Genomic DNA, 27,131 nt, shown 5'->3' on the forward strand with positions numbered 1-27,131 from the left:
ATTAACTTTAACTTTTAAGACGCCATTTAAAGGAAAGATTTTCTTGTATCCAAGCCCCCCCCCCTCTTTTTGTGTGGGTGTGGGGGAGGGGGGGGAATGAGACTCATCTTTCAGAATTCAAGGAATTTAGAAATTTCAAAAATGAAATAAAATATATTATTTTGTTCACTAATTATAATTATTATTTTCTTTAATAAAGCTGCTCTTTGCTCATATATATAATTTAGTTTATTTGTGTAAATTTTTTTTCAAACATAAATTTTTTTTCTTCTTTAAAATTAAGATTATTTTCAAGTGTTTCTAAAATTTCACGGGCAACGCCGGGCACTTGAGCTGGTAGTTATTACATTATATTTAGAAAATAAATACAAACACAATAAAGCTAAAACTATAATAGGTGCGGCAATGTTCATGTTTACGTACAAATATGAATAGTTGAATAAATAAATAAACGTAAAAATATTAGAATTTACGTAGGAGCTACGAGGTCACTAAGTCGTACAAGTAAAGCCACACATAAATGACCTTTTCCTCTCCTTCTATCTAGTTCACAGTGTTTTATTAACTACTAGCTGAAGGGCCCGGCGTTGCCCGTGGAAAAAAATAAGAAAAATATTTTTTTAAATATTTGAAAAAACAAAATAAATAGAATTTTTGGAAAAAATCTAATTTTTTATCCCATAACACCCCACGGCCACCTAAGAGTGTCCACAATAAATTTCAGCCCATTTGGTCCAGCCGTTTTGCCGGCTAAAGTCAACATATATATATGAATGTCTTGCTTTATTTTATAGATTGATATCATAAAGGAACTTAACACTTACAACCTGTTGTACTTGTCTTTTCATATTTCAAATTATAAACTCTGCTATATCTAAATAAAAATAAAATGCAAAGTTTGAAAGGTTAACACCATCAGGTTGCAAAGAAGAAGGGATTTTACCGCCTTTTGAATAATATTACTGACATATGAAGAACGTTAAGTCATTTACAGTCCTTGGAAAAAAAATTCCTGCATTTTCTTCTCGATAAAATTGTGTCTAACTATTTTTTCGTAAAATTGCCTTTACTTGTAAAAAAATTAAAAACATTTAATCCTTTTCTAAGCAGATACGGACAAAAAGCTATTTAGTGCAATTCAATCTTTGCCACATAGGTCACGTCATGGAACGTCAAATAATATTCTAATGCAAAAATTCCAAGAATTATATAGTTTTAAAATATTTACAACTGCAGCTTAAGTTAAGTCCCATAGATGAGATTCGTAAAAGTCACAATTTTGCATAAATAGTAAAAATTGTAAATCTTGACTAAAACAATGCCAGCGCCCGTAAAATAAAATTTTGGCCTAAGAAACGAAGTTTGAAAATAAACTTTCACGCTTATTCCATTTGTCATTGAATTATCAATTTGGAAAATGCTTGATTTCACTGAATATAGAGAGGTTCTTGTACATAATTATTATGATTTCCATTATTTACATCATCATCATCATCATTATTATTATTATTATTATTATTATTATTATTATTATTATTATTATTATTATTATTATCATTATTATTAACCCACAACACTGAAGTAAGGTAATAGGAAAACTTATTTTAAACATCAGAATAAAAAAATCTGTTAAATATTTGTGGACCTTCGCTCTTTAAATTATGAATTTTTAAAAAGATTGGAAGAATGTAAACCTTAAAATGAATTCATTATGAAGACAAAAAATAAAGTAAAAATCTCTGAAACCTTAAATTTGGATATTCTTATAAAGTAATGTAGAGAAAAACGATTGCGGCTATACATAAGTAACATTTAAAACCTAAAAGTTACTAAGCTCCCTGATAGCATATTCGTTCCAATTATATATCGTTAGCTAGTGTGTGACAAAATAATAATGATAAAATATTGAAAATCATATATATATATTTATATATATATATTATTGATTATCAATAGTTAATAAGTTAAACTCTTGTATTCCTTTAAGCAGAAACTTTTGTTAGATCAATTAAAAGCGGGGAAGGAGAATTAAGAACTTTATTAATAATTGAAAAATTGATTGAGAAGGGATTACAGTCTATTCAATTCTCTATGTATTACAGAAAAAAAGACATGACTTTTCATTGTGATTAAATGTATATTCATATATGATGGTGCCTTTTTGCTGTTCAGAGTGTTCATATTTTCACTTTTCTGATCATATCAGACGCAGAACATTAATAAATAAATGTTGATTTATCTTATGTAATGTTTCTGCGTGAATATTGATTTGATTTGATTTGATTTGATTTGATTTGATTTGATTTGATTTGATTTGATTTGATTTGATTTGATTTGATTTGATTTGATTTGATTTGATTTGATTTGATTTGGTTTGGTTTGGTTTGATTTGATTTGATTTGATTTGATTTGATTTGATTTGGTTTGGTTTGGTTTGGTTTGATTTGATTTGATTTGATTTGATTTGATTTGATTTGAAAGTATGAAAATACACAAATATTAACATGTTGGTATTGTATAATGAATTCTTAAAGAAATAAAAAAAAAATCTTTTTTAAATTTCCGTTATTTCCATAAATGAAAATAACGTAAATTGATAGTCTGACAACCACTTCAGTTTTACCCCCATAAATAATCATTTCTAACCTTCTATAAAAAAATATTAAGGATTACAGGGGGGCTTTGTGAAAACAGCTTTTAGGTACAGGGTGTCAAACGGAACATGACAGTTTTTGAATAGTTTAAAATGTCTTCTTCCATAATTTGATAAGTTGTTTGATACTAAAGAGAGTAATAACATTTATTATATGACAGTTATAATATAGTAAAATTGATTTCGCAGTAAAATATAAATGAGTTAAATATTTTTTAAAAGAAATAAACTGCAAAAAGTCTTTAATGTCTAATACAGTATATGGAAGAGGACATTCAGAACTATTCACCAACTGTCATGTTTCGTGGGACACCCTGTATTCACCAACTGTCATGTTTCGTGGGACACCCTGTATCTAAGCTCTGCTGCTGCTGTATAGATTTACATATTTATTGTAACGTAAGTTTTATATCAGTTATAGTTATTACTGCATAATTTGATTTGATCCATATTTAGTGTTATTCATATTTTAGCTTATACCTTGTCACCTCACTATAGATATTGTAAAAACGGAAATTTCTATGACTAAATTAAGAGCGTTTATACAACCAACCAAATATAGTGAAATTAAAATGCACATGATAAAAATTAATTCTACAAGTTTATAAACTATGGTTACAAGTCTTTCGCTAAGTACAAGCAGACATTAATTGTAAATAATTAACTTAATAAAATATTAATAAAACATGTCTGACCTTTCCGAAGGTGCATGACTGAATAAAAAAGAAAGGAATGTGGATATGTAGTAAATGCCGTACTGTTAAAACTTCGTTCAGAACTGTATCAAACCAGGGACAACTCGTCAGCTATAAACGTCAACCGGGATCAATGCCAAACATTGAGCACGATCTTATCGGCTCTGAATGTTAATACGGACACAAGCGTAGCTAAAAACAAGCTCTTAATCGATCAATGCCAAATCTCTATAGGCACAATCTCAGCTCATATGTTTCAAAGAGGACTAATAGCTCTGAATGTTACAAAGGGACACAAGCGTAGCTCTATTAAACAAGCTCTTATTCCATCGATGCCAAAACGCTAGGCACAATCTCAGCTTGTATGTTTTAACAAGGACTATTGGCTCTGAATATCACACAGGGACACAAGCAAGCTTTTAATCAATTGATGCCAAATCTCTTGGCACAATCTCAGCTCGTATGTTTCAACGAGGACCAAATTACTTCTAATACCATAATCGAAGCAGAGTCTCAACCAACAAATTTATTTTATATATCTTATGTTACAAGTTAACGTTAATCAATGTAATTACAAGTTTTATGTCGAGATATATATATACAGACACAGTAGTTTAAGCTTAATGTACATATTTATAAGATTAGCGAGGATAGATATAACGTAGTTAATCTAATCACAATGCATGTCAATGATAAGCACATTTAGATTTACAGATAATGTACAACGTAATAATATATCTAATGTCCAGGTTAACAAATATGGGGATTACTGTATTTATAACAGACAATGTGTACCAGGTACCTAGAGATATTTTTGGGAATAGAACAGGGTGAGATTAAAATTAGTATAATGGAATTTTACCCTTTTTAACCGTTTTTTCTTTCAAATTTACAAATTGTTCAGAATCTCAATGAAAAAGTCTAACATTAAAAAAGATTTTTTTTAAACTATTAAACATATATTTTGAAAAGTAACCCTGTAACGTTTGTGCGTGTTTATGATAGCTTGAGTTCAATGCAGCAATGATATTTGTTAACTTGGAAGAAATTTATGAATTAATAAATAGTGATATGGTGCCAGAAATTATAAATATTTACAAGCATATATATACCAACTTCTTGGGCTCAGGACCAATACGCAATAGAATTGAGTTTTTGCCACAAACACAATTATTTCTATAAATCTCTAATCTCTTAACAACAGCTGATTATGTAAACCTTTGATATTTCAAACTTACACTACCTTGATCTATAATAGAATTTATAGTTAGAAATATCAAAGATCTTCGAAATCTGATTGTAAAGATAAAAACAAAGTTTGTTGAAAAAAACTTAATTTCTTTTTGACAAAAATGTAATTTGAATACCCCCCCCCTCTTTCCCATCTCTTTTCCTATAAAATAATTATCCACTCTTCAGAATTCAANCCAACGAATAAAAAATATTTCGTGTTTTATATGAATATAAGATAGCAACTAAAGGATATCAAAGACTTTGCTAATTAGCAAAGTCTTTGAAGGATATAATATGACATGCATGTTTTCATGTATTGATAGAATTGATAACATCTTTTAAATAGACTAATTTATTTATTATTTTTTGAAAGAACAAAATTTTAAAAATTATATTAATATGGATCATTTTATTAAAGCTTTTTATTGCGAAGTTTAACATATTAGATCTGATTTTCACATATTAGATCTGATTTTCACATATTAGATCTGATATTCACATAATAGATCTGATTTTCACATATAAGATCTGATTTCACTTATTAGATCTGGTTTTCACATATTAGATCTGATTTTCACATATTAGATCTGATTTTCACATATTAGATCTGATTTTCACATATTAGATCTGATTTTCACATATTAGACCTGGTTTTCACTTATTAGATCTGATTTTCACATATTAGATCTGATTACACCCATGTTTCTATTCTCTGCTGCCGCTAATATCTCTTTATCCATTATGGGGATCTAAAAAGAGAAAAAATCTTAAACTTTCAATGCCTTTGAACTTCTTTGTGAATCAAAATTTCGATGTCAAGTTGTAAAAAAAACAAATCTATGAAAAATAAAATGAAAACTAAAAAAGGCGAAAGTTTTGTTAAAATGGCAGGTTAAGCTGGATTTCCATTAAAAACTTTTATATCCAATCAGAAACTATTAAATATCCAGGACATTAAAGGACATTACAATAAAATTTAAAGAAAAAACTGTTTACATTTATATTAGAGCTATTCTATATATCTAATCCTTAATTGTATATTTGTAACATTTCATATTATGCAGTGAGAACCAGAAAATTTTGGAATAGAAAGACGACTTTTAGACTCAAAGTATGAATTTAGATAGTTTAATGAACATCAGACACAGCAATAGTGCAGTGTAAACAGACCCATTTCACTAAATATGTAATGTAATAAGTTCCTAGTGAAACTATTTGCGTTGTAACATCGAATACACTTAATTTTTGCTTTAAGTTCGTCTTCCTATTCCACAGTTTTCTGGTGATCACTGTATCTAATGTTTGAATGACCTGAAAAGATTTATCCACAAGTTTGTCTCCGTAAAGTTCACCAACTTTACGTTTTCGTAAACTAAACTCTTCCTCCATCACATTCTAAACAAAATACTTTTAAAAACAATATTTCACAGAAAATACTTTATAGAGAAAAAAAAGTTGAGAAGTTGTGAACCTTATAAAACTCTGCATAATCTTTTTTAACTTTGTAATTTTGTAAATCTATTAATTAATTTACTAAATAGAAATTTAGATCTAAGAAAGATTTAGAGATTAATCAAATATAGTTTCATATTTTTTATTTAATGATCTTTTCTTTTCTTACTTGCAAAGGTTTAAGGTCCTCGAGCTTTTTATTTTCTTTGTCTTCGTTGATCTTTCTACCATGGATAGCCAGCAACCCCTCAAGGTAACTAGAAAATACAAAGAAAATAAGTTTTGAATGTCGTCTTTGGTAAAAATTTGCAAAAATCCGCGAATTTGAAAAAGTGAAAATTGAGGAAATTCAAACTTACAATCATTCGCGATTTTTTTATACATTGTTTTTATTTATTAGATAAAAAAACTGGAAAATCATGAATCCAGTAGAAAAAGTGTGTTTATTATTCATATTGACACTTGTTACAGTTTCACAAAGTTTACAAAAGAAGATTAATATTTACAAGAAGTATTTTATTCGATTGATAAGAATTTTCATTCAAAATGTTAAATAAAATTTCAATATTTGAAGAGTACAGTGGTATTCAGAAAACTGTGAAATTATGAAAGTCGCATTTGTTCCTTTAATCTTTATCACCAAATATCACAAAGTATTTTTTTATTTTAAATTTCTAAAGACTTACCCTAAACTTTTTTAGTGATATATATTTATAAGCAAAACTAGCCCAGAAACCCAGCTTTGCCTGACAACTAAGTTTTCCCTCTAAAAGTCAAAACCTTCTCATCTCACTTTTAAACCAAGCAAAGAACATTCTCGTGGTGTCCCAATCTTCCTCTTTTAACCCCGTGTACCCAGTGGCGCAACTAGGAGGGGGGCGAACCGAGTTTCGCCCCCCCCCCCCTCTTCACTTGACCATCTTTTATCAAATTTTGTCAATGAAGAAAAAAATACCAAAATTTTTCTTAGGCGCTTCGCGCATCATTTCTAATTGGATGTCAAACTATTTTCGCTTTAAGAAAGTCAGTCATTCTTAATTTATCCTCTCTAAAAACATATATGTTACTTCTCATGAGTATTATAAAAAATATACCATTTAAGGTTACACAAAGCCTGACAACCTTAGAATACGAACAACAAATATAATAGGGATTATTTCAGACTATAAGGACTTTTGCAGACTATAAGAGGAGTAAGCCCCTTATTGGCAAACAAGGACATAGGGACTTCGATCAGACTTAGGACTGCACAGATCTATGATTAAGGGACTCGTGGATTTTCAAAATTTTCAAAAATTTAGTGAAGATCGAATTTTGATGGAGACAAATATTTGAAATTTTGATCATTCATAAACCTTCCCTGGGGTCCCTAGATGTCCCACAAAAAATTTGGGCCCGATCGGTTCAGCCGTTTTGACGTTTATTGGATACAAACAGACAAACAAACAAACAAACAGACAGACAAGCCAAATTTATATATAGATTTGATTATTAGAGCGTTTCGCGCCTATCTTATATTTCCATAGCGGACATGTTCTCTTTGTGGAAAATTGTAAAACAAAAGCAAACAAAAATTTCGCGAATTAGGCTTTATGAAAAAATCTCCAGGCAATTATGGGTTTCCAAGCAAGTAAAAAAAAGCAAGTATTCTTATAATTACATATTCTGTTTTTTTATTTCATTGATGAGAAGATCAACATAGTCAGAATCATACGGATGTGCTTCTATGTATTCTGCATTGATGAACTGTTTCTAAATTAAACGAAGGAATTTAGGTTAGGGTTAGCCCCAATATGGAGGGAGGGCTTCTCCTGTCTTGCCATACCCCTCTCAAAGAGATTGTATGCATTAGTTTTGAGTGACCCTCCATTCAAAGACGGCAATGTCTGATTTACAACGGTACCGTTGAAAGTTTTTTCTAAATCAGTATAAATTAGATATCCATGTTTTTGTTTGTTTAACCTGTTAATTTTCATTTGAGGGTTCTCTGCGAAAGGGACTTGTGCGTTTCTTGCTTATAAGAAACAACGGAGAAACTCACAAAAATAAACACTTTTCGAGTCAGAAAACAACGTTATCTTCCACATTTTAGATTTGATCCAGTATTCAAGGGTATACCGTTGTAAATAGGGCATTGACATCTTTGCATGGAGGGTAAACTCACATTACGCCTACAGCCCCTTTCGAGTTTGTATTTTCTAACACGTTGGAAACTAGAAAATCCAGTCCTTGATTAAAGGGAATGACCGGCAATGATTGGTAGTTGAACTGAGATTGCAGTATTATTGAGAAATTTTTTAGGATTTATTTGAGACGTTTTCATGGTGCATATTTGTTTAGCAAGAGCCCGAATTCAATATCTAAGATCCTCATCGATTTTCCATTTTGGAGGGATAATTTTGAGAATCGGTTTTACTTCAAAACTAGCTGAAGAGCCCGGCATTGCCCGTGGAAAATTTTTTTTATTTAAAAAAAATTTGAGAAAAAATATTATTTTGTGGAAGACGATGCCTGGCCGCGTTAAACTAGTTCCACAAGATTCAACAGAATGAGATAGAACGGATACGGGGCATTAGTACTGATATCATCTCTACAGTCTACACGTGCGATATCGATATTGACTCTAGTTCTGAACCCTCTAGTAATAAGTTATAAGAAATATATATACTGGAAGTTATTTATGCGTTTTATTAGAGTCTGACTCACGTCCTCTATAATTTATTTTTTTAGCATATAACTAACACCCCACAGCCACCCATGAGTGTCCACAAAAAATTTCAGCCCAATCGATCCAGCTGTTTGGCCAGCTATACGCAACATATATATATATATATATATATATTTATACGAATGTCTTGTTTTTTACATAGATATTCAAAAACGACAAAGCAAAATTTAAAAAAATTTCTACAGTAAATCTTATTAGATATTAGGAACATATTTCTCATAAGAAATTGATTAAATTGATTTTCTTATTTTACAGAAAATGGTTTTTAACATTGAGACATTACAGAAACCAAAAAGATTACTTATTTTATGATAAGAGTTGATTTTTATTTTCTCAACCTGTTCCTAAACAACTAATTAGTTTAAACCGTAGAATTTTTGTGATATTTGTCGTGGTCGTCCTTGGATAATCTAATTTAAACCGATTCTCAAAATCATCCCTCTAAAATGGACAATATCTATGAGGAATTTGAAGATCTGATAGGTGTCAAATGTAGCCTAGAAAATTTCTCCATAATACGTCAATCTCAGTTCAACCAGGCCATACATTGCCGGTCACTCCCTTTCAGAAAACTTAAAAAATGTACAGCAAATCAGTTATTGGTCTAATAAAACTCAAGTGCAATAAAGACATATCAATTTCAGAAAAATTGGAGCTGGATTGAAGTCCCATTTTTAGGGCGAAGATATGAAAAACTCACAAGCTGAATTTTTTAAAGATATTTAAGAAGCCGCATGAATATTTTGAAGACATAATAAAAGAACGTTTTTTTTACCTTTTTTAAATTTCCCTCACAATCCCTTTAACAGTATATAAACTGAAGTATATTTTATATATTCTTACCTGTAGGTTTTCAATACCACCATTTACGCTAAAACATAAAATAAATTAAAACGCAAACAAAAATATTTCCAAAAGTTAGAAATTCTCCGAAAAGTGGAAAAAAATTTAAAAACTGAATTTTTCTGTGGAAAAATGATATGTTATGCGTATAGTCAACGATAAAAATCCATTTAAATTAAAAAAGTTAAAAATAAAAATAAAGAAACTTTATATTATCCATCTTATTACGCATCGTTTTAAAACATAATTAGGTTTTTTTCATGTTAAAAAGGTTTCATTAAATTGCTAAATTGCATTCTCAATAAGTTCGCTTTGATTGCATTATGCGAATGTTTTTTCTGATCATAGATATTAATCAAAACGATTTTCCAATACGAATATCAACTATCTGATCATTTTAATAAAATCGTTTTAATAAAATCGTTTTAGTAAAATCGTTTAATTAAATCGTTTCAATGAAATTATTCGAATAAAATCGTTTTAATAAAATCTTTTTAATAAAATCGTTTTAATAAAATCGTTTTATCAAAATCATTTTAATAAAATTGTTTTAATAAAATCGTTTTAATAAAATTGGTTTAATTAAATCGATTTAATAAAATTGTTTTAATAAAATCGTTTTAATAAAATCGTTTTAATAAAATCGTTTTAATAAAATCGTTTTAATAAAATCGTTTTAATAAAATCGTTTTAGCAAGATCGTTTTAATAAAATCGTTTTAATAAAATCGTTTTAATAAAATCGTTTTAATAAAATCGTTTTAATAAAATCGTTTTAATAAAATCGTTTTAATAAAATCGTTTTAATAAAATCGTTTTAATAAAATCGTTTTAGCAAGATCGTTTTAATAAAATCGTTTTAATAAAATCGTTTTAATAAAATCGGTTTAATAAAATCGATTTAATAAAATTGTTTCAATAAAATCGTTTTAATAAAATCGTTCGTTTTGTATATTATCTTTGGTCAGAAAAAGAAATTAGCATAACGTAATATAAGCAAACTTGTCTAGCATACAATTTAAAAATAAAATTCACATCTCAGATTCTTATGAAGCCTTTTAATAGACTAAAATTTTTGAATATTTAAAAACGGGCAAAACGTTGCCCATAAGTAATATTACCTGGGTATTATACTGCCCTGAAGATCACTGGATATTGTATGCATACTAAATAAAAATAAAAAATATCAAATTAAAGACTAAAGGAGCTGAGTTTTTTTTCCCTACAAACTCTGATATTCTAACCCTATATCTTTGTAACCTGATGTTGATATATCAAACTATGAATTCTGTCAAGTCTCAGTTTGAAATTAAAGGAAAATACTCAGTTACTTTTCAATAAAAAGCAATGAAAGCGACATTTCCTTAGAAATATATAAAAAAAGTTATTTTACGAGGTTGCTGTGCCAAACGACTTAAATTAAACCACAAATGCAGGCTTAGCGCGGTTTGAACAGATTTAAAAGTTTTAACCTCTGATACTTGCAGAGACGACTTGAATATCGTCTTTTATTTCCAATATCTGATAACTGACATAAAGCATCTAAAAAAGACTTAAAGTCTTGTGAGCTTTCCAAAATATGGTTTACCTATTTTGCAAGTTTATAATGCAAGGAAAGTTAATTGCAGTTGCGTATACTCTGCGTACATATTGAAACCAGTTCTCTCTGGGCGGAATTTGTAAACATTTATAGATGGATATGTGTTCCTTTAGTATCCGAGTAGGTTAAAAGCATTAAATTTTGATAATTTTGATAATTCTTATAATAGTTTCCAATGGCCAGAATATTTCATTGATTTTTTTTATGTGAAAGATGGATTACCGCCCAGAGACAGTACACTGCAGTACAAAAGATGCGTACACCTCTGAAAAAAACTTTCGTTGCATCATAACCTTGCTATTTTGTATCTTTATAACTGACGGAGATATTAAACATTTGATCAGTTTTGTTGATTTTTAATAAATTGAAATCTGAGGCCGAATTAAAAAAAATTTGAGCCGCGACTCAAATATGTTTGCTCAACTGAAACCGATTTTGGGAGGACTTTAGACTCGGTTCAAATTCATTAAATTCGGACTCAGGGCATATTTCCTATTATATCTGTGATATTTGAAGGTAAAACAATAGTAGACCACAGTTTGGAAATATCGACACTAGTAGTTTTTTAAATGTTTTAATTGTGATACTGTAAATTCATATTTATGAAATAATCCCGTATGGAACAAAAACGATATTTAATACTCATGTTTATTGGAACACCCTGTGTCATACTAGACCATTATTTAAAGCCTAAATTTATGTATTACCTAACAGATGAAGCGTCTTCAAGCAAAGATTCAAGATTTTCTTGAAGAACTAAATTTAGAATATGAATGACATATTATATTTAAAGAGATAGGTTACCATAAGTAAACATCCGTGCAGGGCAATCCATTTAAATTCATAAATGTTGTAAATCCGATTCGTAATTATTTTTACAAACCAAGAACAAAATAACAAAGTTTAACCAATTTTAAATTTATGATTTTACCTAAATTTTTATCCTGAATGTTATGTAGATAACTAACTACAGGCCTAGTGTTAAAAGCACAAAAATCAAAGGAATTTTCTAATGCTTATATCTGTGCAACCTGATAGTGTAAGCCGATGATGTTTCAAACTTAGACTATTTGATTTAGCAGAATTCATAGTTTGAAATATCTAAGGTCAACGACATCGGGTTGCTAAGCTATAAGGAGGGGGGAGTTAGAGTTTGTGACAAAAAGTCAAATTTGTATAAAGATAATTTTGTGAGAATGGTGCATTATTATTGTCCGAAAAGTTCTGAAATACTTATGGGAGGTGTCGAGAAAATTTAAAATATGGTGTGGATTTTACTTGCGAGCATGTATAACGTTATTCCGCGCAACGGAATTCCGATTGAAAACAGTAAAGAGTAGATGCGAAAAATAATTAAAGCTTGAACCGCCTTTTTTAAAGATTCAAATATAAAATTTGTTGCTCAAATGTTTTATAACTAAAAACATTTTCTTTTTTAGAATTATTTTTTTTCGTGTGTTTTCCCTGAATTCAAGAATTAAAGAATCCTCGATGACTTTAGACCATCTCAATATACCAGGCAGCTCGAACTCAGTCAGGCTAAAACAAAACTGGTTAAAGGGACTGTACACGTCATTTCAAATAACCCTCCATTAAAAAAATATATGGTATATCCTATTCACAGCGTTACACTGAAAGCCTCAATTTGAGTAACATGGAGAGAGATAAGATCGTTTTTCTATGTGAAAACATGACAATTTGCGATGCATTCATCCGAGAGTCACTTTTGTAGAGAAATCACAATTAATAATAACCAATTTTTAGCTGAAAAGATTTCTTCTTCAATCTTGATCAAACAATTGGGTTCAAAGGGTACCGAAGTGAATCGAATGGAGAGTAAAATAAAGTTCCATACACTGTCCCTTGGTTGCAACAGAATGTAACGGAACATTTTCGAATTGTCCAAGTTTTAACGTACATTTTGGGTCATAAATAACTCTTTTTACAAACATTTTTATGCTAAATTACGAAGATTTCACTCATTTTATAAGATTAAATTAATTTTTTTTCTTTAAATTTTAATCTTTAATTTTTAATTTAGATTTTTAAATTGGATTTATTTTAAAAATTAACCTGAGTGCTAATCTCACAAATCCCTCCTCGCCATTTCGTTTAAATTGTTCTTTAAATGCGTACGCGTTCGTTACGTTCTTTGTGTGGTAACGTATAACCTAAACAGAAAACGTATAACCTAAACGAAAAACGCATAATCTAACAAAAAACGTTTGATCTAAACAAAAAAGTAAACATTAAGCAGAAAATTTAAACCTATACATGAAACGTATAACCTAAACAGAAAACGTATAACCTAAACAGAAATCGTACAACCTAAACAGAAAACGTATAACCTAACAGAAAACGTTTAACCTAAACAAAAAAGTAAAACCTAAACAGAAAATTAAAACCATACATAAAACGTATAACGTAAACAGAAAACATATAGCCTAAGCATAAACGAAAAATCTAAACAGAAAACGTATAACTTAAACAGATAAAATAAATGAAAGGAAACGTTTAATATTAACTAAAACGTACAACCTGGAAAATATAAAGTACTATAACCTAAACAGAAATGCATAATTTAAACAGAGAACGCATAGCATATATTAATAGAAACTATAATAATAACCGGAAACAGAAACACTGTATAACTTTGGACTAACCGGAAACAGAAACACTGTATAACTATGAACTAACCGGAAACAGAAACACTGTATAACTATGAACTAACCGGAAACAGAAACACTGTATAACTATGGACTAACCTGAAATGGAATCTCTAAGTTCTCAAAGCCTTCCATATTTGTCATGATCGGGTTTACTTTTTGAACAAAAATCACAAACTAAAATATTGACATATTTCATTGAAATTCATACAGCTAGAAAACCAGAAAACAGTGAAATAGGAAGACGACATTAAGTCAATAATTAATGTTATTTCAAAGCAAAAAGTTATGATAGTTAATCATAAAATTATTTATCAAGTGAAATGTGGATGTTTTAAACAGCACAATAGCAGTGTCTCATGTTCATTAGACTATAAAAAGTCATAATGTGAGTCTAAAAGTCGTCTTCTATTTCCAAATAATTATAGCAATTGATAATAAAACATTAAATCTGTCTTTAAAGAAGTTGGAATAAAAATCAATATTATTTGTATCAGAAATAAATTCAACCTTTGTAACATTAATATTCTCAGACTTTCTCATCGCTTGCTTCGAGAGGAGTACCTCAGCGTCTGGAAACCATACTGATAACTTCTAAACAAGAAATTTTACAATGTACACTGGAGACCGGATATTCAGACCCATTCCAAGTCAGATAATTAAAGAGACCGTTCACTTAGTTGGGTAATTTCGAGGTAAACTAAATAGCCTATTAGCTATTGATTAGTTTTGGTCTTAATGTTCAAAGACAACCATGAAATTACCCAGATAAGTGAACAGTCCCTTTAAGTCTTTGCAAAACCAAATTTGTTAACCCCTTTAGCTTTACAACCTAAAGGTGTAAACCTTTCATTTTTTAAGCTTTGACTATTTGATCTAACAAAATTCATAGTTTCAAATATCGACGATATTGAATTTCAAAGATATGGGAATAAAAATCAGAGAACCAGAAAATCCAATTTTTATATTTTTAATATTTCTAATACATAAATTATTGTTTTGGATACGACACACAGTCCCATTAAACGGGGTTACTGTTGATTCACAAAGATCTAGTTGGTCTGTATTCACGTCTAAGATATAATATTATATTAAAATAATGTTTTTTATTAAACCTCCTAATAATATTGAAGAGGAATCAAGAAGAGCAAAGATGTTTAAATTTTAATATCTACCGAAATCAAAACTAGGAGAGCTACGAGGTCACAAGGTTGTACCAGTAGTGCATCACATATTTGACCTTCTCCTTCTGGTATACTACAAGTGCATTTGATACTTACTTGCGCCAAATCATCAGTTCTTTGCATCGCTCTTTCCCGATATATAAACTTCTGCCCATGGAAAAACCTAAAAATAATAAAAAATTTTATTTATTTATTTTTCATTAAATGTTTATTTAATTTGTTTGCTGCAGTCGTCAACGTATATACTAATACAATGAAGACGACCTTCGATTTCTACAAAGCTTCACTAGAATTTCCCTAGAAGGAGCTGGTTCATTTTGTGTACTGTCCCGTTTTGCCTGGTATAATCTTTATGCGTACTGTACAGTGTACAGCTCGCTATAGCTGGTTAGATGTCGGTCTGGTTCTTGAAATAAACCAGACCTAACAGTGGCATGGATACACGTAAAAATGTAAACAAAGAGAACCTGCTAATTAATAGCTTCTCTTTGTTTACTTGTAAAACTTGTAATTTCAAAAAAATTGTTAGAAATGAAAACTTATATAAAAAGGTCGTCTTTGTTGTATTGATATAAACGCCGACCACAGTACCTAAATGGTGAAGGAGCATTGATAAATTCTATCTTGAAGTATTCCGGGTCCAAAATGTCTCTTCGAGAATTTTCTAAATTTTTTAAATAATATTCATAGTTTACAAACACAGTTCTACAGAATAAAAGAAGATGTTTTATTTTTTATTCTAATTAAATGACAAAACTTGGAAACAACCAAATTGTCTAAAATATGAAAGAAAGAAAAACTGATTTTCGAATCCCTTTATCTTTTTCAACCTTAGGACATAAATCAGCTCTGATCTTTCCAACCTTTGACTATTTGATTTTGATGTCGGAAAATTTATAGTTTAAATAATTAGGTAAAAAGTTGTGAGTAGAAAAGCTCAGGTCTAAGCAAGTATTTCGTTCCTTGATTAAATATTCGTTGTGATTTTAATCAATTGTGAGAAATAGAAATAAAGTAAAAACATTTTCTGTGTTTTTAATTTATCTACCTAAAGTTTTCTTCTGCTCTTCTGAAGTGGCGGCACGCATCTGAAAATTTGAATCGTTAAAAATTAAATTAAATTAAATTAAAAATTTGTGAAATAACCAAAATTTATTCTATAAGTGATATTTTGGGGCAAAAAAGGATTAAAGATAATGGTCAAATGACTAACAAGCTAATTTTAAAATAAAGATTGTAAGTTTTCGCACTGCAAAAAAATCGGTGTTACCTTTTGCTTAAAATCTGCTTTGGTCTCGTATATTTCTGCAAGATTATGCAGTACACTTGCTAACTTCTACACAAACAAATTCTTTAAAAATTCTGTAATACAAAAAAAATCTTTTAAAGATTTTCTGTCAATTTTAGCCTTACTATACTTTGTACTGTACTTTGTCCTGTACTTTATCCTGTACCTTAAAATTAATATCTACAGTTCTATATCTCTGTATCAGATTGTCCATGAGGTTTTGTGAGCATTCAAACCCTGCAGCTTCTTCAAACTTTACTATTAACAACTTCTAAAATAATTAAGAACAGATTAATTCAAAGAATTTTAAAATTATCTAATTATTTAACTGGGCCTTAACTTTGGAACTCATTTCCGCCTGTTACATAAAGATTTGTCTTATTTGCATTTTTTTACTTTATTTCTTTTAATATAAATTTAGCATAAACATTTTATTTAAAAGTAACAAAATATACTAATTAAACTATTTTAAATATATAAACTTTATATTTTAAGTAGATATAATAAGTCTTTTACACTTTTCTTGACGGATTCCGAATTAGTGATCAAAGAGCGAAATTTTGTCGATACAGACAGGATGGTCCAGAGCCCACGATACAGACAGGATGGTCCAGAGCCCACGATACAGACAGGATGGTCCGGAGCCCACGATACAGACAGGATGGTCCAGAGCCCACGATTAAAAAAATCTGGAAAATCAGACTCAAAACTAAGAGCCGCCGTCGAGACTAATTTAAGACTCAAATAGGTTGAGATAAAAAAATGCATGACAGTTTGTTTCAGAGAAAATTTATAATTTTTAAGAAAATTTTTATATAAAAAGATGTTCCATGGCCCAAATGGTTTTAGAGCGCAAATGTGCGAAGTACAGCTGCAGTAATAATACATCATGAAACCAGTACATACAACAAATGGGAATTTCACACTTTTTTCGGCTTAAATCCATTCTATACTTATCTATGATCACTAGGCTTTTAGGGCGATTTGAGCACATCTTCTATTTAAATTGTGAACATGTTCGTTTTGTTTACATTTAATAACAAAGAAGAAAATTTTTTTGCGGATTTAAAAAAAAACAAATTCGCGGATTTTCAAGAATTTAATTTTTTTTACAAAATTAAAAACCTTTAAAACACATTTTTTAAAATTTTTTATCATTCATACACCTTCCCTGTGGTCACGTGATGTCCCTTAAAAAATTTGGACCCGATCGGTTTAGCCGTTTTGACGTTTATTGGATACAAACAAACAGACAAACAGACAGACAAGCCAATTTATGTATAGATTGGATAAAAGTGGTTACCTGTAATATCTCCTTACACTCGGACCAGGTCCAGTCCAGTTTACCCCATTCTAAACAATTAGTATAGAAGTAAGAGTACAGTGATCCCTAAAATATTGAGGAATCAAAAGACGATACTGAGTTAAGTTAAATAATTGCAGTGTAATATCTTTTCAAGGTAGATAGATAGGTAGATAGATAGATAGATAGATATATAGATAGATAGATAGATAGATAGATAGATAGATAGATAGATAGATAGATAGATAGATAGATAGATAGATAGATAGATAGATAGATAGATAGATACATAGATACATAGATAGATAGATAGATAGATAGATAGATAGATAGATAGATAGATAGATAGATAGATAGATAGATAGATAGATAGATAGATAGCTAGATAGATAGATAGATAGATAGATAGATATATAGATAGCTAGATAGATAGATAGATAGATAGATAGATAGATAGTTTGATAGATAGATAAATAGATAGATAGATAGATATATAGATAGATTCATAGATAGATAGATAGATAGATATATAGATAGATAAATATATACATAGATAGATGGATAGATATACAGACTGACAGACAGATAGATATATAGATAGATAGATAGATAGATAGATAGATAGATAGATATATAGATAGATAAATGAATAGATAGATAGATAGATATATAGACAGATAGATAAATAGATATATAGATAGATAGATAGATAGATAGATAGATAGATATATAGATAGATAGATAGATATATAGATAGATAAATGAATAGATAAATAGATAGATAGATAGAAACCTCCTTTGTCGGGAAAGGATGACCCACTTGCCTCAAACAGTTTCTCAACTGAAAAAAATGTTGAATTAGAAAATAATTAATGTTTATTCTATTTATGCAATACGTGCAATTTACAATCCTTTTAAAACCCCCGAAAGCCCATCTAAAGAATCTAAACAGTGATAAAAATATTTAGATTTTTTAATCATGGCTTGATAACATACCTTGTTTGTTTACTTTTGAAAAGCTGGTCTTCAGATTGGGATCCCTTAAACAATTCAAGTTGTTAAGATAAAATTCTGAATATTTTTAAAGGGACTGTCAACGTAATTTCAATAGACACTACAATTAAATAATCACATCGATCAAGAAAATCATGAAAATATTCGCTTTTTTATCTGAAAATTGATAGTTTTTCAATATAGGTTTCTGTGTTGTAGTGACTATCTTTTCATGATTGAAAAACGATTATTTGTTCCAAATTGTTGCACAGTTAAAGGGCCTGTAAGCGAATTTCTAGTGACCCTTTATGCAAAGATGGCAATACCCGACTCACAATTCGGTACCCGTGAAACCTTTATCTGATCAATAATGTGGAAAATATTGTTGTTTTGTTGAAAATTACTTTATTTTTTTTAAGTAGAAATGCAATTAATTTTTGTAGCAAACCCAAACTTGAAAATAATCAGTTGTTAAAACTATAAATTAGTTCTTACTTGATCAGACAAAACTTATACATTGGCGGGCGGATACAGGATTTAGTGAGGGGGTGCTAGATTTATTTTGGAACAAAACAAATCCAGATTTAGGAACAAAAGTATGATAGATAGATATTTTTCCTGTTTTGCGCTAGGTTTTCTTTCTCTTAAGAGCTCTATTGAGAAGCTATTCTGAAATCTCAGGGGGGTGCGAAGGTCCTGGCGCCCCCCTGTATCCGCCCCTGATTATATAGGGTACCGTTGGAAATTGAGCATTGCAAACTTTGCATGGAGTGCCACTTGAAATTACGCTAACAGTCCCTTTTAAAAGGTGCCTTTCTAAACCAGACATGTATATTTCTGTTTGGGTCACTTGAAGTTCGTCGACAGTCCCTTTCAGTTTTTTTACCTTTCTAATTCCCACATTAACCAGACTCCTAAATTCATTTTTAAGTCTCTGTCTTCCATCCGTTCACTGCTCCAAGGTATTAACGTCTCGAGCTCCTAATATTGGGCGTTTACACAAAAATCTTTATTTTAAGCCAAAAACTTATTAATGCAAAATTGGAAAAAGTTTGCTCAATGAGTAACCTGAAGGGTGAATCCGGAGCAGACAATTTCTTTCCTAAAAAATTTAATTTTTTGTAGAATACAACTCAGATTGGCCTTTTTTTGCTAAAAAAAAAAGATTTTCATTTTAGACTAATCAAATATAACCAAGATCATTTCAGAACTTTACAGATTCAAATCAAAGCTGTCAACTTTATAAAGCAAAAAAACATGTCTTTCACATTAATTTTTTTTAAAAACATATTTACTTTTTAACAAATATTTCATATAAGTCCTTGAGTATCTGTTTATACTCTCCGAATAGATAGGGTAGAGTTGACACAGCAATCATATTCTTCTTCACTGCTTCAATCTCCATCTTGAAATATTCAAATTAAATGCCGCCATCTTGGAATATTCAAATTAAATGCCGCCATCTTGGAATATTCAAATTAAATGCCGCCATCTTGGAATATTCAAATTAAATGCCGCCAACAATTCTCAAAAGATTAAAACTAAAATTATTTATATGAATGTGGGCGCTATGCGACCTGAAAGCCTAGTATTTTCATAATTTTATAATATAAAAGTGTGAATTGCGGCGCCTGGTGCAAAATTGTACCTTTTTCAACTCTTCGTATGGTGTTTTTTTTAATATTTTTGAAAATTTGTAATTTTTTTGGTACTCCAATGGCCCAAAAGAAAATCTGCGAACCTTTTTCTTCTCTCAGAATCAAAAGTTCACAAAAGCAAAAATGTGTATACAAATTATTTCTATCGAAATCTAAATCACAGAAAATTCGATAAATTGTAAAAAGAAAATTCGTAATTTTTAGTTCTGGTCTAATTTTTAAGGAAAAGTTATTTAAATTCTCTAACTCCTTTCTGCTTAGAATATTCTAAAGCATTAAATATATGCTGTTCAATTGAAACATTTAAGAACCATTGAAAAACAATTTTTCCGTAAAAATTATACCAGAGCTGAAAATTGCGAATTTTAATTTTTAAAAATTTTAGATTTCGATAGAAACAATTTAATTATACAAATTTTAAAAGTAACATTTTTGACCAAAAAATGCCCATAGTCATGTTGTCTGCCTTTTAGTGCTTTCAAAATTTTGTCCGGTTGTTGGGTTTATTTGAGGAATAGATATTTGAACACAATTCTTAACATCTCCGAGTCCAAAAACATTGAAAGCACAAAAAAGTCAGACCACATTTTGGAAACGTTGGGACTTAGGATATTTGTGATGATTGTTTAAAGAATCTAAAAATTTTAAAATAAAAAAAGATATGCAAGTGCAGGGCTTGTAACACAAATTGAGGCCACACTTTTTTTTGAGTAGACTTTAATCCAAAGAGAATAGAATATATATTAGAGGGGAATCTAGTGAATCTCTCGGTATGAATTTTTTCAGTCCTTTTCAGCCTGAGAGGAAGTTCAAAGTGTACAAATCATGTAAATGTTCACAAATTATATGCAGTAGAGTACATTAAAACAATATGTTCCCTAGACTATCCATTTCAATTTTTTAAAGCTGTTAAATAAACTTCATAATGAATTAGGTGAATAAAAAATCATTTGATTTATAGTTATAACGGAAAATCATCGTTTGTAAAGTGAAATGCATAGAATCTATGTGAAATGATCATTGGTCAATTATGCAACCAGCCTATTTCATAATTTGGTTTTCTTTTAATATTAATTTTAGATTTTCTACAGGGTGTCCCAAAAAACATGGGAATTCAGTGACGAATTCGATATTGTCTTTTTAACTAATTCTTTGATTTAGTTTAGTGATACCTACTGAGAAAGCTGTAATCTTTAAGAGTTTCGTCTGCTATGTTCACATTTTGTTTGTTTATGTTTTGACTGCATACGGTTGTACTTAGTAAAACAAGAAAATTTCAGTGTACAAACAGAGTAAACTTGTCCGTCTTCACTGTTCATCTTGCGGAGACATTATAGACACATCTTTACATTCTTTTACCCTTTTCATAAAATAAACTCTAGCAGACATAATAATATTATGGCTTTTGAAATTAGGTATAACTATGCTAATTCATAACAAAGACGATATCGAATTCGTCACTGTATTCCCATGTTTTTTTGGGACACCCTGTATAAAATTCTATTCCAGGGCCCAAAAGGTTATATAGCATAAATATGTAAAGTACACCTGCAGTATGGAAACAGTACAACAAAATGGCCGTTTTAAACTTTTTTCTAGTAAATTCCACTCTAATATATATTCTATTCTCTTTGGTTTAATCCATCAAAAGAAAAACAGATGAATAATGCTTTATTTTCACCTTTTTTAAAGTAGAATAGACCGTATATTCTGTAGTAATGTAAGCAAAGTAATAAGCATCTTGTCCTTCACTTAAACTGTCCCTTAACATATTTTGAAGTAAAAAATAATCTTAATATTTTAAAAAACTGTCTAAGATAGATAAACCGGATAGACATGGTAGTTGAGCGGAGAGTGCAGTGTTGTAGAAATATTTTACAGGATTTATTTGAGATCAATGAGACGTTTTTATGGTATATGACTGTTCAGCAAAATGCAAATTACTAAATTAGTTGTTTAGGAACATATTTCTTAAAGTAAATTTTAAACAAATCAATGGTAGAATCAATTATTTCTTTATCATCATTTTCTTAAATTTCTTATTTTTGTAAATTTGTTTGCAGATTTCTTCAAATGTCGTCTTTTCAATAAAAATTCCAAGGAATCTACGGAAGACGTTAATGAACTTCAAATATTACAGAAACGGATAACCTAAAAAGATTAACTACTTTCGATGACAAGAGCTAATTTTAATTTTTCAACTTGTTACTCAACAACTAATAAGTTTACCAAAGATTTTGTGTTACATTTTCCATTTTCATTTATTAATAATTTTAAAAAACGATTCTCAAAATAATCCTTCCAGGAGGATTTTAAAGATTGAATTTGCGCTCTGCAGAACAATGTTATACCGCAAACATGGCTCAATAAGTCTCAAATGAATTCTAAAAAAATATCTCTACAATACCACACTCTTAGCTCAACTACCATGTCTAGCCGGTCTCTCCCTTAACTGTACGAACCTGTAGCACTTTTTCATCGCAACCTTGTCAATCACACATCCCAGCAGCTCTGCAATAAAGTAATCAAATGCAACATTATTTATACTGGCTAATTTACGTAAGTCTTTCTAACAATTCATTTTCAGAGCGCTAATATCCAATCTTGAATTTTTGAATTTTTCTTAAGCGAAGCCCGATTCATGGTGGTAGTGTTTATTTCTGTCAATTTCTCCGTTGTTTGTTATAAGATGCGCAAATCACTTGCAGAGAAGCCGCAAAAACAAAAAAAAATATAAAAGTTTAAAGAAACAAAAGAAATGCATATCTAATTCATACAGTTAAACCCTAAATAAGCCAAACATCGAAAGAATTCATCAAATGTCGTATTCTTCACTTTCTGATAATGGAATGTTGCAGATATTTAGTTTTTTAATTAAATGATTATATGAAACTCTTTAAAACTGTTCCCGCTTATTCATGGTTATTTATTTATTTTCGCAAATACTGAGATTTACGTAAAATAGTATAAAACACATTGAAAAATTTAAGACGACATTTGATAAATTCTTTCGATGTATGGCTCATTTAGGGTTTATCTGTAGTAAATCAGACAAAGCTTTCAGGGGTACCAGTGTAAATTGACATTGCCATCTTTAAATGGATTTTCACTTGAAATAACAGTTCCTTTAAGTTTGAAATATCAAAAGTTCACACCATCAGGTTACAAAGATACAGAGATTATAGGAAATTAGAGTTTGTGGCAAGAAATTATTTTTTAAGAAAAAACTTTCCATCAACATGTTTGAGAAGTGTGGTTAGTTTGTCTGCCAAGATAGTAGATCTCCGTTTATCTTGGTGTAGATTCCTAAACCCAAGAAATATTAAGAAAACAGAGTTGAGATATAAAAAACTATTTTGCTAAGTACCAGTTTTTTTTAGTTTTTTAACTTACTTGATTGTATCATGTCAAATTTGCAAATAATGGCAAAAAATCATTTAAAAATTTGAAAAATTTAAAATTAAAAAAATAAATAAGTTTTTCGTCCTTGAAGTTTAAATATTTGTTGAAGAAGAATGTACCGAGCCCAGATTGTTCCATCCTATCCTGTTTACTAACATATGACGTCTTCAACATTGTCCGTCCTAGAGACGGTAAAACGCGACCCCTGTAGGCCCCTGTCGGCGAAACAAAATTAAAAGCATAGTAAAATTAAATTATGTTCTGACGTCTAGTGGCCAAACACTCTAGAGTATCGGTGACATACAAAGTACGTCTTAAATACACCCGTTAATTTGGGACGATCCGGGCTCTACATTGCTTACTGTACTCGCATCATTGCAGTAAATATTTAAGGGTTGCCATTGTGAACAAATTTCTAACCTAAATTCTTCTAGTTTCTTTGTCAAAATCAGGTTCAGACTACAGAAAAAAACCTTCTGGATTTCAAGCTTTTTTTTCTTCAAAAATTATGTTATATTTTGCAAACATCAGCAATATTATTCTTTCTTTTAAAATGTTAAGATAGATAAAAAAACATTTAAAAAAGAAATGTTTTACGAAATATTGTAATAATGGACGATTTTGTTGATCTTTTACGATCAGCGATTCAAGGATTTTTTGGATCACTGAGATCATAGCTACCTAGGGGCATCATGCCCCCTCCTCCCCCCCCCCATCTTTTACCCTATGGTTAGACTTTTGAATCCTATTTTGAATCCTAACGGATTTATTTGAGTTTGCATGTGGATTCTATAAATAACCCAAGCGACGCCGAATTTTCCGTTATCTCGAAGACCCAAGCGTTGGGGAGGGGACGGACCAACCCCGGGGTAGCTAGGGTTAAATGCAAACCAAGGATGGAGCGAAATGCAGGGAAAAGAGTTAGTTGAAGACCAGCTCCCTATTTGTTAGGTTCCCTTGAAGAATTCTCCTATTTGATGAAACTGATTTGATTCATAATATTTAGTTTGTATAAGTATCGTTCGATTTAGAGTTTGTATTTTTTGTATCTTTTGTATATAAATATATCGTAAGAAAAACCGACTCGTAGAATATTTGAGAAACTCAGTGCATTGCTTTATTGATTTTTATTCATATACAATAATATGAAAAGGGGTTTATAACTTTATACATATTTTATTATCATTATGATTTCTATATTATACAGGGTTACCCACAAACCATGAGACTTCAGAGACGATTGTACGGAATTGGTTAGATCTGTTTTCTTGTTTTCAGGGTTTCTTTTAAGGTAAGACTGGCTTGTTTTTGTGCTTAATAATTTAGTAAACCATCAAAATACTTAATTGAATGCAGAAACAAATAATCAAGCTTTAAATAGTCATATATTTAGAGTTTTGTATCGCTTTTACACTCTCATCCAATGTGGGTAACCCTGTTCATATCGACTGATTAAAGTTAAATTTATTTCTGATTTCACGTTTATGAAAAGTGAACACTTCCTTAAAAAAGTAAAAGAAAAAAATCAATTTTTTAAAAAAGTTGTTTAGGAAAACTACAGTTCAATTCCAATGTATATAGCTTGAGTCTTATATAACTGTGAAATAGGAATACGACTGTTAGAGTCAAGTTATGATTTTACAGGGTTATCAATAAAGGATGAGACTGGTGACCTAATATTCTTTAAATGTTATGGTCCTAACGTTCAGCTTTGGTATTTTGACTTGAAAATCGTCTTTGAAATGAAAACTTTTTGAATTAGCTTAAGAAACAAAAACAGTTTTAGAAAATCAAGAATTTAAAACTGAAGAATCTCCCTGCAGTTGTCTCTGAAGTTTCATCCTTTTACGGTAACCTTGTATAATGTATATAGGCTGGCTAGTGTAAAAAAGTAAAAGTAGATATAATATTAAATACATAAAAATGATAATGATGTTAACTACTTTCTCAAAGGATTTTTCCTAATCTGCAATTTCCCAAACAGCAATTCTTCTCAAGACTGTTCTAGTCGCAACGCTTGGTCCCCAGCCTGTCCTAACCGCAGCGCTCGGTCCCCAGCCTATTCTATTCGCGACGCTCGTCCTCTTCATTGCAGCCTTCGGCGCCTCAGAGGGCCTAACCTAACCTTTGGGAAGTTGCCGCTTGGGAAATTGCACATTTGGGATCCTGCTTGCTAAATTAAATTGCCATTGGGAAAATACCAAACTAAATTTCGTCTTCATGTCTTCAACAGCTTTATATGTCCCGTTTTTATTTTCTGCAGGATGAAAAACATCTAAAAGTTTGTCTTTTATGATCAGTAGGTGTTTTCCCCTGTTTTTAAACTGCTGACTTACTGATGAGTTGATACTTAAATACATTTTCCATATCTTCTCAATAAACCAACTGTAGATCTCACTTACACTCTAGATACAAACAAAATTAACCAGTTTAGAGCAACATAAAAAATTCTCCTTGATCTTTCTTTAAATCAGAAAGGATGTGAAATGGCTGACAATGATATCAGTTTTCAAAGTTAAAAATTAAATATTCATATTCAAAGAAAGACAGAGCAAAGGGGATAATTATTTTTTTTGGTCTGAAGACGACATATTTTTACCTGCCCGGAAGACGATATTTTCTCTACCTAGATGGAAGACGACATATTCTCTACCTGGTCGGAAGACGGAATATTCAATACCTAGTCGGAAGACAACATATTCTATACCAGGTCGGAAAACGACATAGTCTCTACCTGGTGGAAAGACGACATAGTCTCTACCTGGACGGAAAACGACATCTGGTCGGAATACGACATATTCTCTACCTGGTTGGAATACGACATAGTCTCCACCTGGTGGGAAGACGACATATTCTCTACTTGGTGGGAAGACGACATATTCTCTACCTGGTGGGAAGACGACATATGCTCTACCTGGTCGGAAGACGACATATATTCTGCTTTTATTATGTCGAATAAAATTCCAACCAGATCTGTTTGATTCTCTTTAACTTCCTATACTCATGACAAATCAAGAAACCCCTTTTGAAAAGAAATATATCATAATTAAATTATTATACTCAATTATCATCTGAAACCATGGTTCAGGAGTTTACTGAAGGAAATCCAGTTTTTCCCTTACAATCTCGGTTGAATACAATTGAAGAATTAATTTATATTTAAAAAATATATTTACAAGAATAAAGACAGAAGGCCAAATCTAACGCTCAATGTTTTGTATTAAAAGAGTTTAATGTCTTCATTAAAGTCTTATCATATATGGTTAACCCTGTAAATATGAATGATAATGAGTATTCCTGAACTGCGCTTGCTTCGAAGATGATTTCAACGATATGAGAGTTCCTGTGAGTGGCCAGCTGGTGGATATGTGGGTCAGCCTGAGCCCTGCATTTTATTTTTCAAAAAGATTGTTCACATAATTTCAAGTGGCATG

General features: G+C 30.3%; 1 protein-coding gene across 1 annotated transcript in view; it reads right to left on the reverse strand.

The window, feature by feature from the left end:
• Positions 1 to 4,826: 4,826 nt before the first annotated feature.
• Positions 4,827 to 27,131, reverse strand: part of LOC111708759 (uncharacterized) — a 44,560-nt gene continuing 22,255 nt past the window's right edge. The window contains exons 37-66 of the mRNA XM_023482226.1: positions 26,995 to 27,082; positions 26,612 to 26,692; positions 26,011 to 26,102; positions 24,118 to 24,156; positions 23,528 to 23,601; positions 22,758 to 22,806; positions 21,977 to 22,058; positions 19,933 to 20,042; positions 19,706 to 19,739; positions 19,524 to 19,618; positions 18,641 to 18,684; positions 18,438 to 18,485; positions 17,645 to 17,694; positions 16,508 to 16,612; positions 16,324 to 16,389; positions 16,102 to 16,141; positions 15,645 to 15,717; positions 15,150 to 15,216; positions 14,380 to 14,463; positions 13,969 to 14,046; positions 13,277 to 13,374; positions 12,668 to 12,742; positions 12,135 to 12,178; positions 11,911 to 11,959; positions 10,725 to 10,769; positions 9,605 to 9,632; positions 7,694 to 7,785; positions 6,203 to 6,290; positions 5,893 to 5,976; positions 4,827 to 5,330 (exon numbers count right to left, since the gene is read on the reverse strand). Coding sequence (XP_023337994.1) covers positions 5,256 to 5,330; positions 5,893 to 5,976; positions 6,203 to 6,290; positions 7,694 to 7,785; positions 9,605 to 9,632; positions 10,725 to 10,769; positions 11,911 to 11,959; positions 12,135 to 12,178; positions 12,668 to 12,742; positions 13,277 to 13,374; positions 13,969 to 14,046; positions 14,380 to 14,463; positions 15,150 to 15,216; positions 15,645 to 15,717; positions 16,102 to 16,141; positions 16,324 to 16,389; positions 16,508 to 16,612; positions 17,645 to 17,694; positions 18,438 to 18,485; positions 18,641 to 18,684; positions 19,524 to 19,618; positions 19,706 to 19,739; positions 19,933 to 20,042; positions 21,977 to 22,058; positions 22,758 to 22,806; positions 23,528 to 23,601; positions 24,118 to 24,156; positions 26,011 to 26,102; positions 26,612 to 26,692; positions 26,995 to 27,082 — 2,077 coding nt within the window. The 3' untranslated portion in view covers positions 4,827 to 5,255. The remainder of the gene's footprint in view (positions 5,331 to 5,892; positions 5,977 to 6,202; positions 6,291 to 7,693; positions 7,786 to 9,604; positions 9,633 to 10,724; positions 10,770 to 11,910; positions 11,960 to 12,134; positions 12,179 to 12,667; positions 12,743 to 13,276; positions 13,375 to 13,968; positions 14,047 to 14,379; positions 14,464 to 15,149; positions 15,217 to 15,644; positions 15,718 to 16,101; positions 16,142 to 16,323; positions 16,390 to 16,507; positions 16,613 to 17,644; positions 17,695 to 18,437; positions 18,486 to 18,640; positions 18,685 to 19,523; positions 19,619 to 19,705; positions 19,740 to 19,932; positions 20,043 to 21,976; positions 22,059 to 22,757; positions 22,807 to 23,527; positions 23,602 to 24,117; positions 24,157 to 26,010; positions 26,103 to 26,611; positions 26,693 to 26,994; positions 27,083 to 27,131) is intronic.

This window comes from Eurytemora carolleeae, unplaced genomic scaffold (genome assembly GCF_000591075.1).
Source record: "Eurytemora carolleeae unplaced genomic scaffold, Eaff_2.0 scaffold880, whole genome shotgun sequence".
NCBI classification, from domain to species: Eukaryota; Metazoa; Arthropoda; class Copepoda; order Calanoida; family Temoridae; genus Eurytemora; species Eurytemora carolleeae.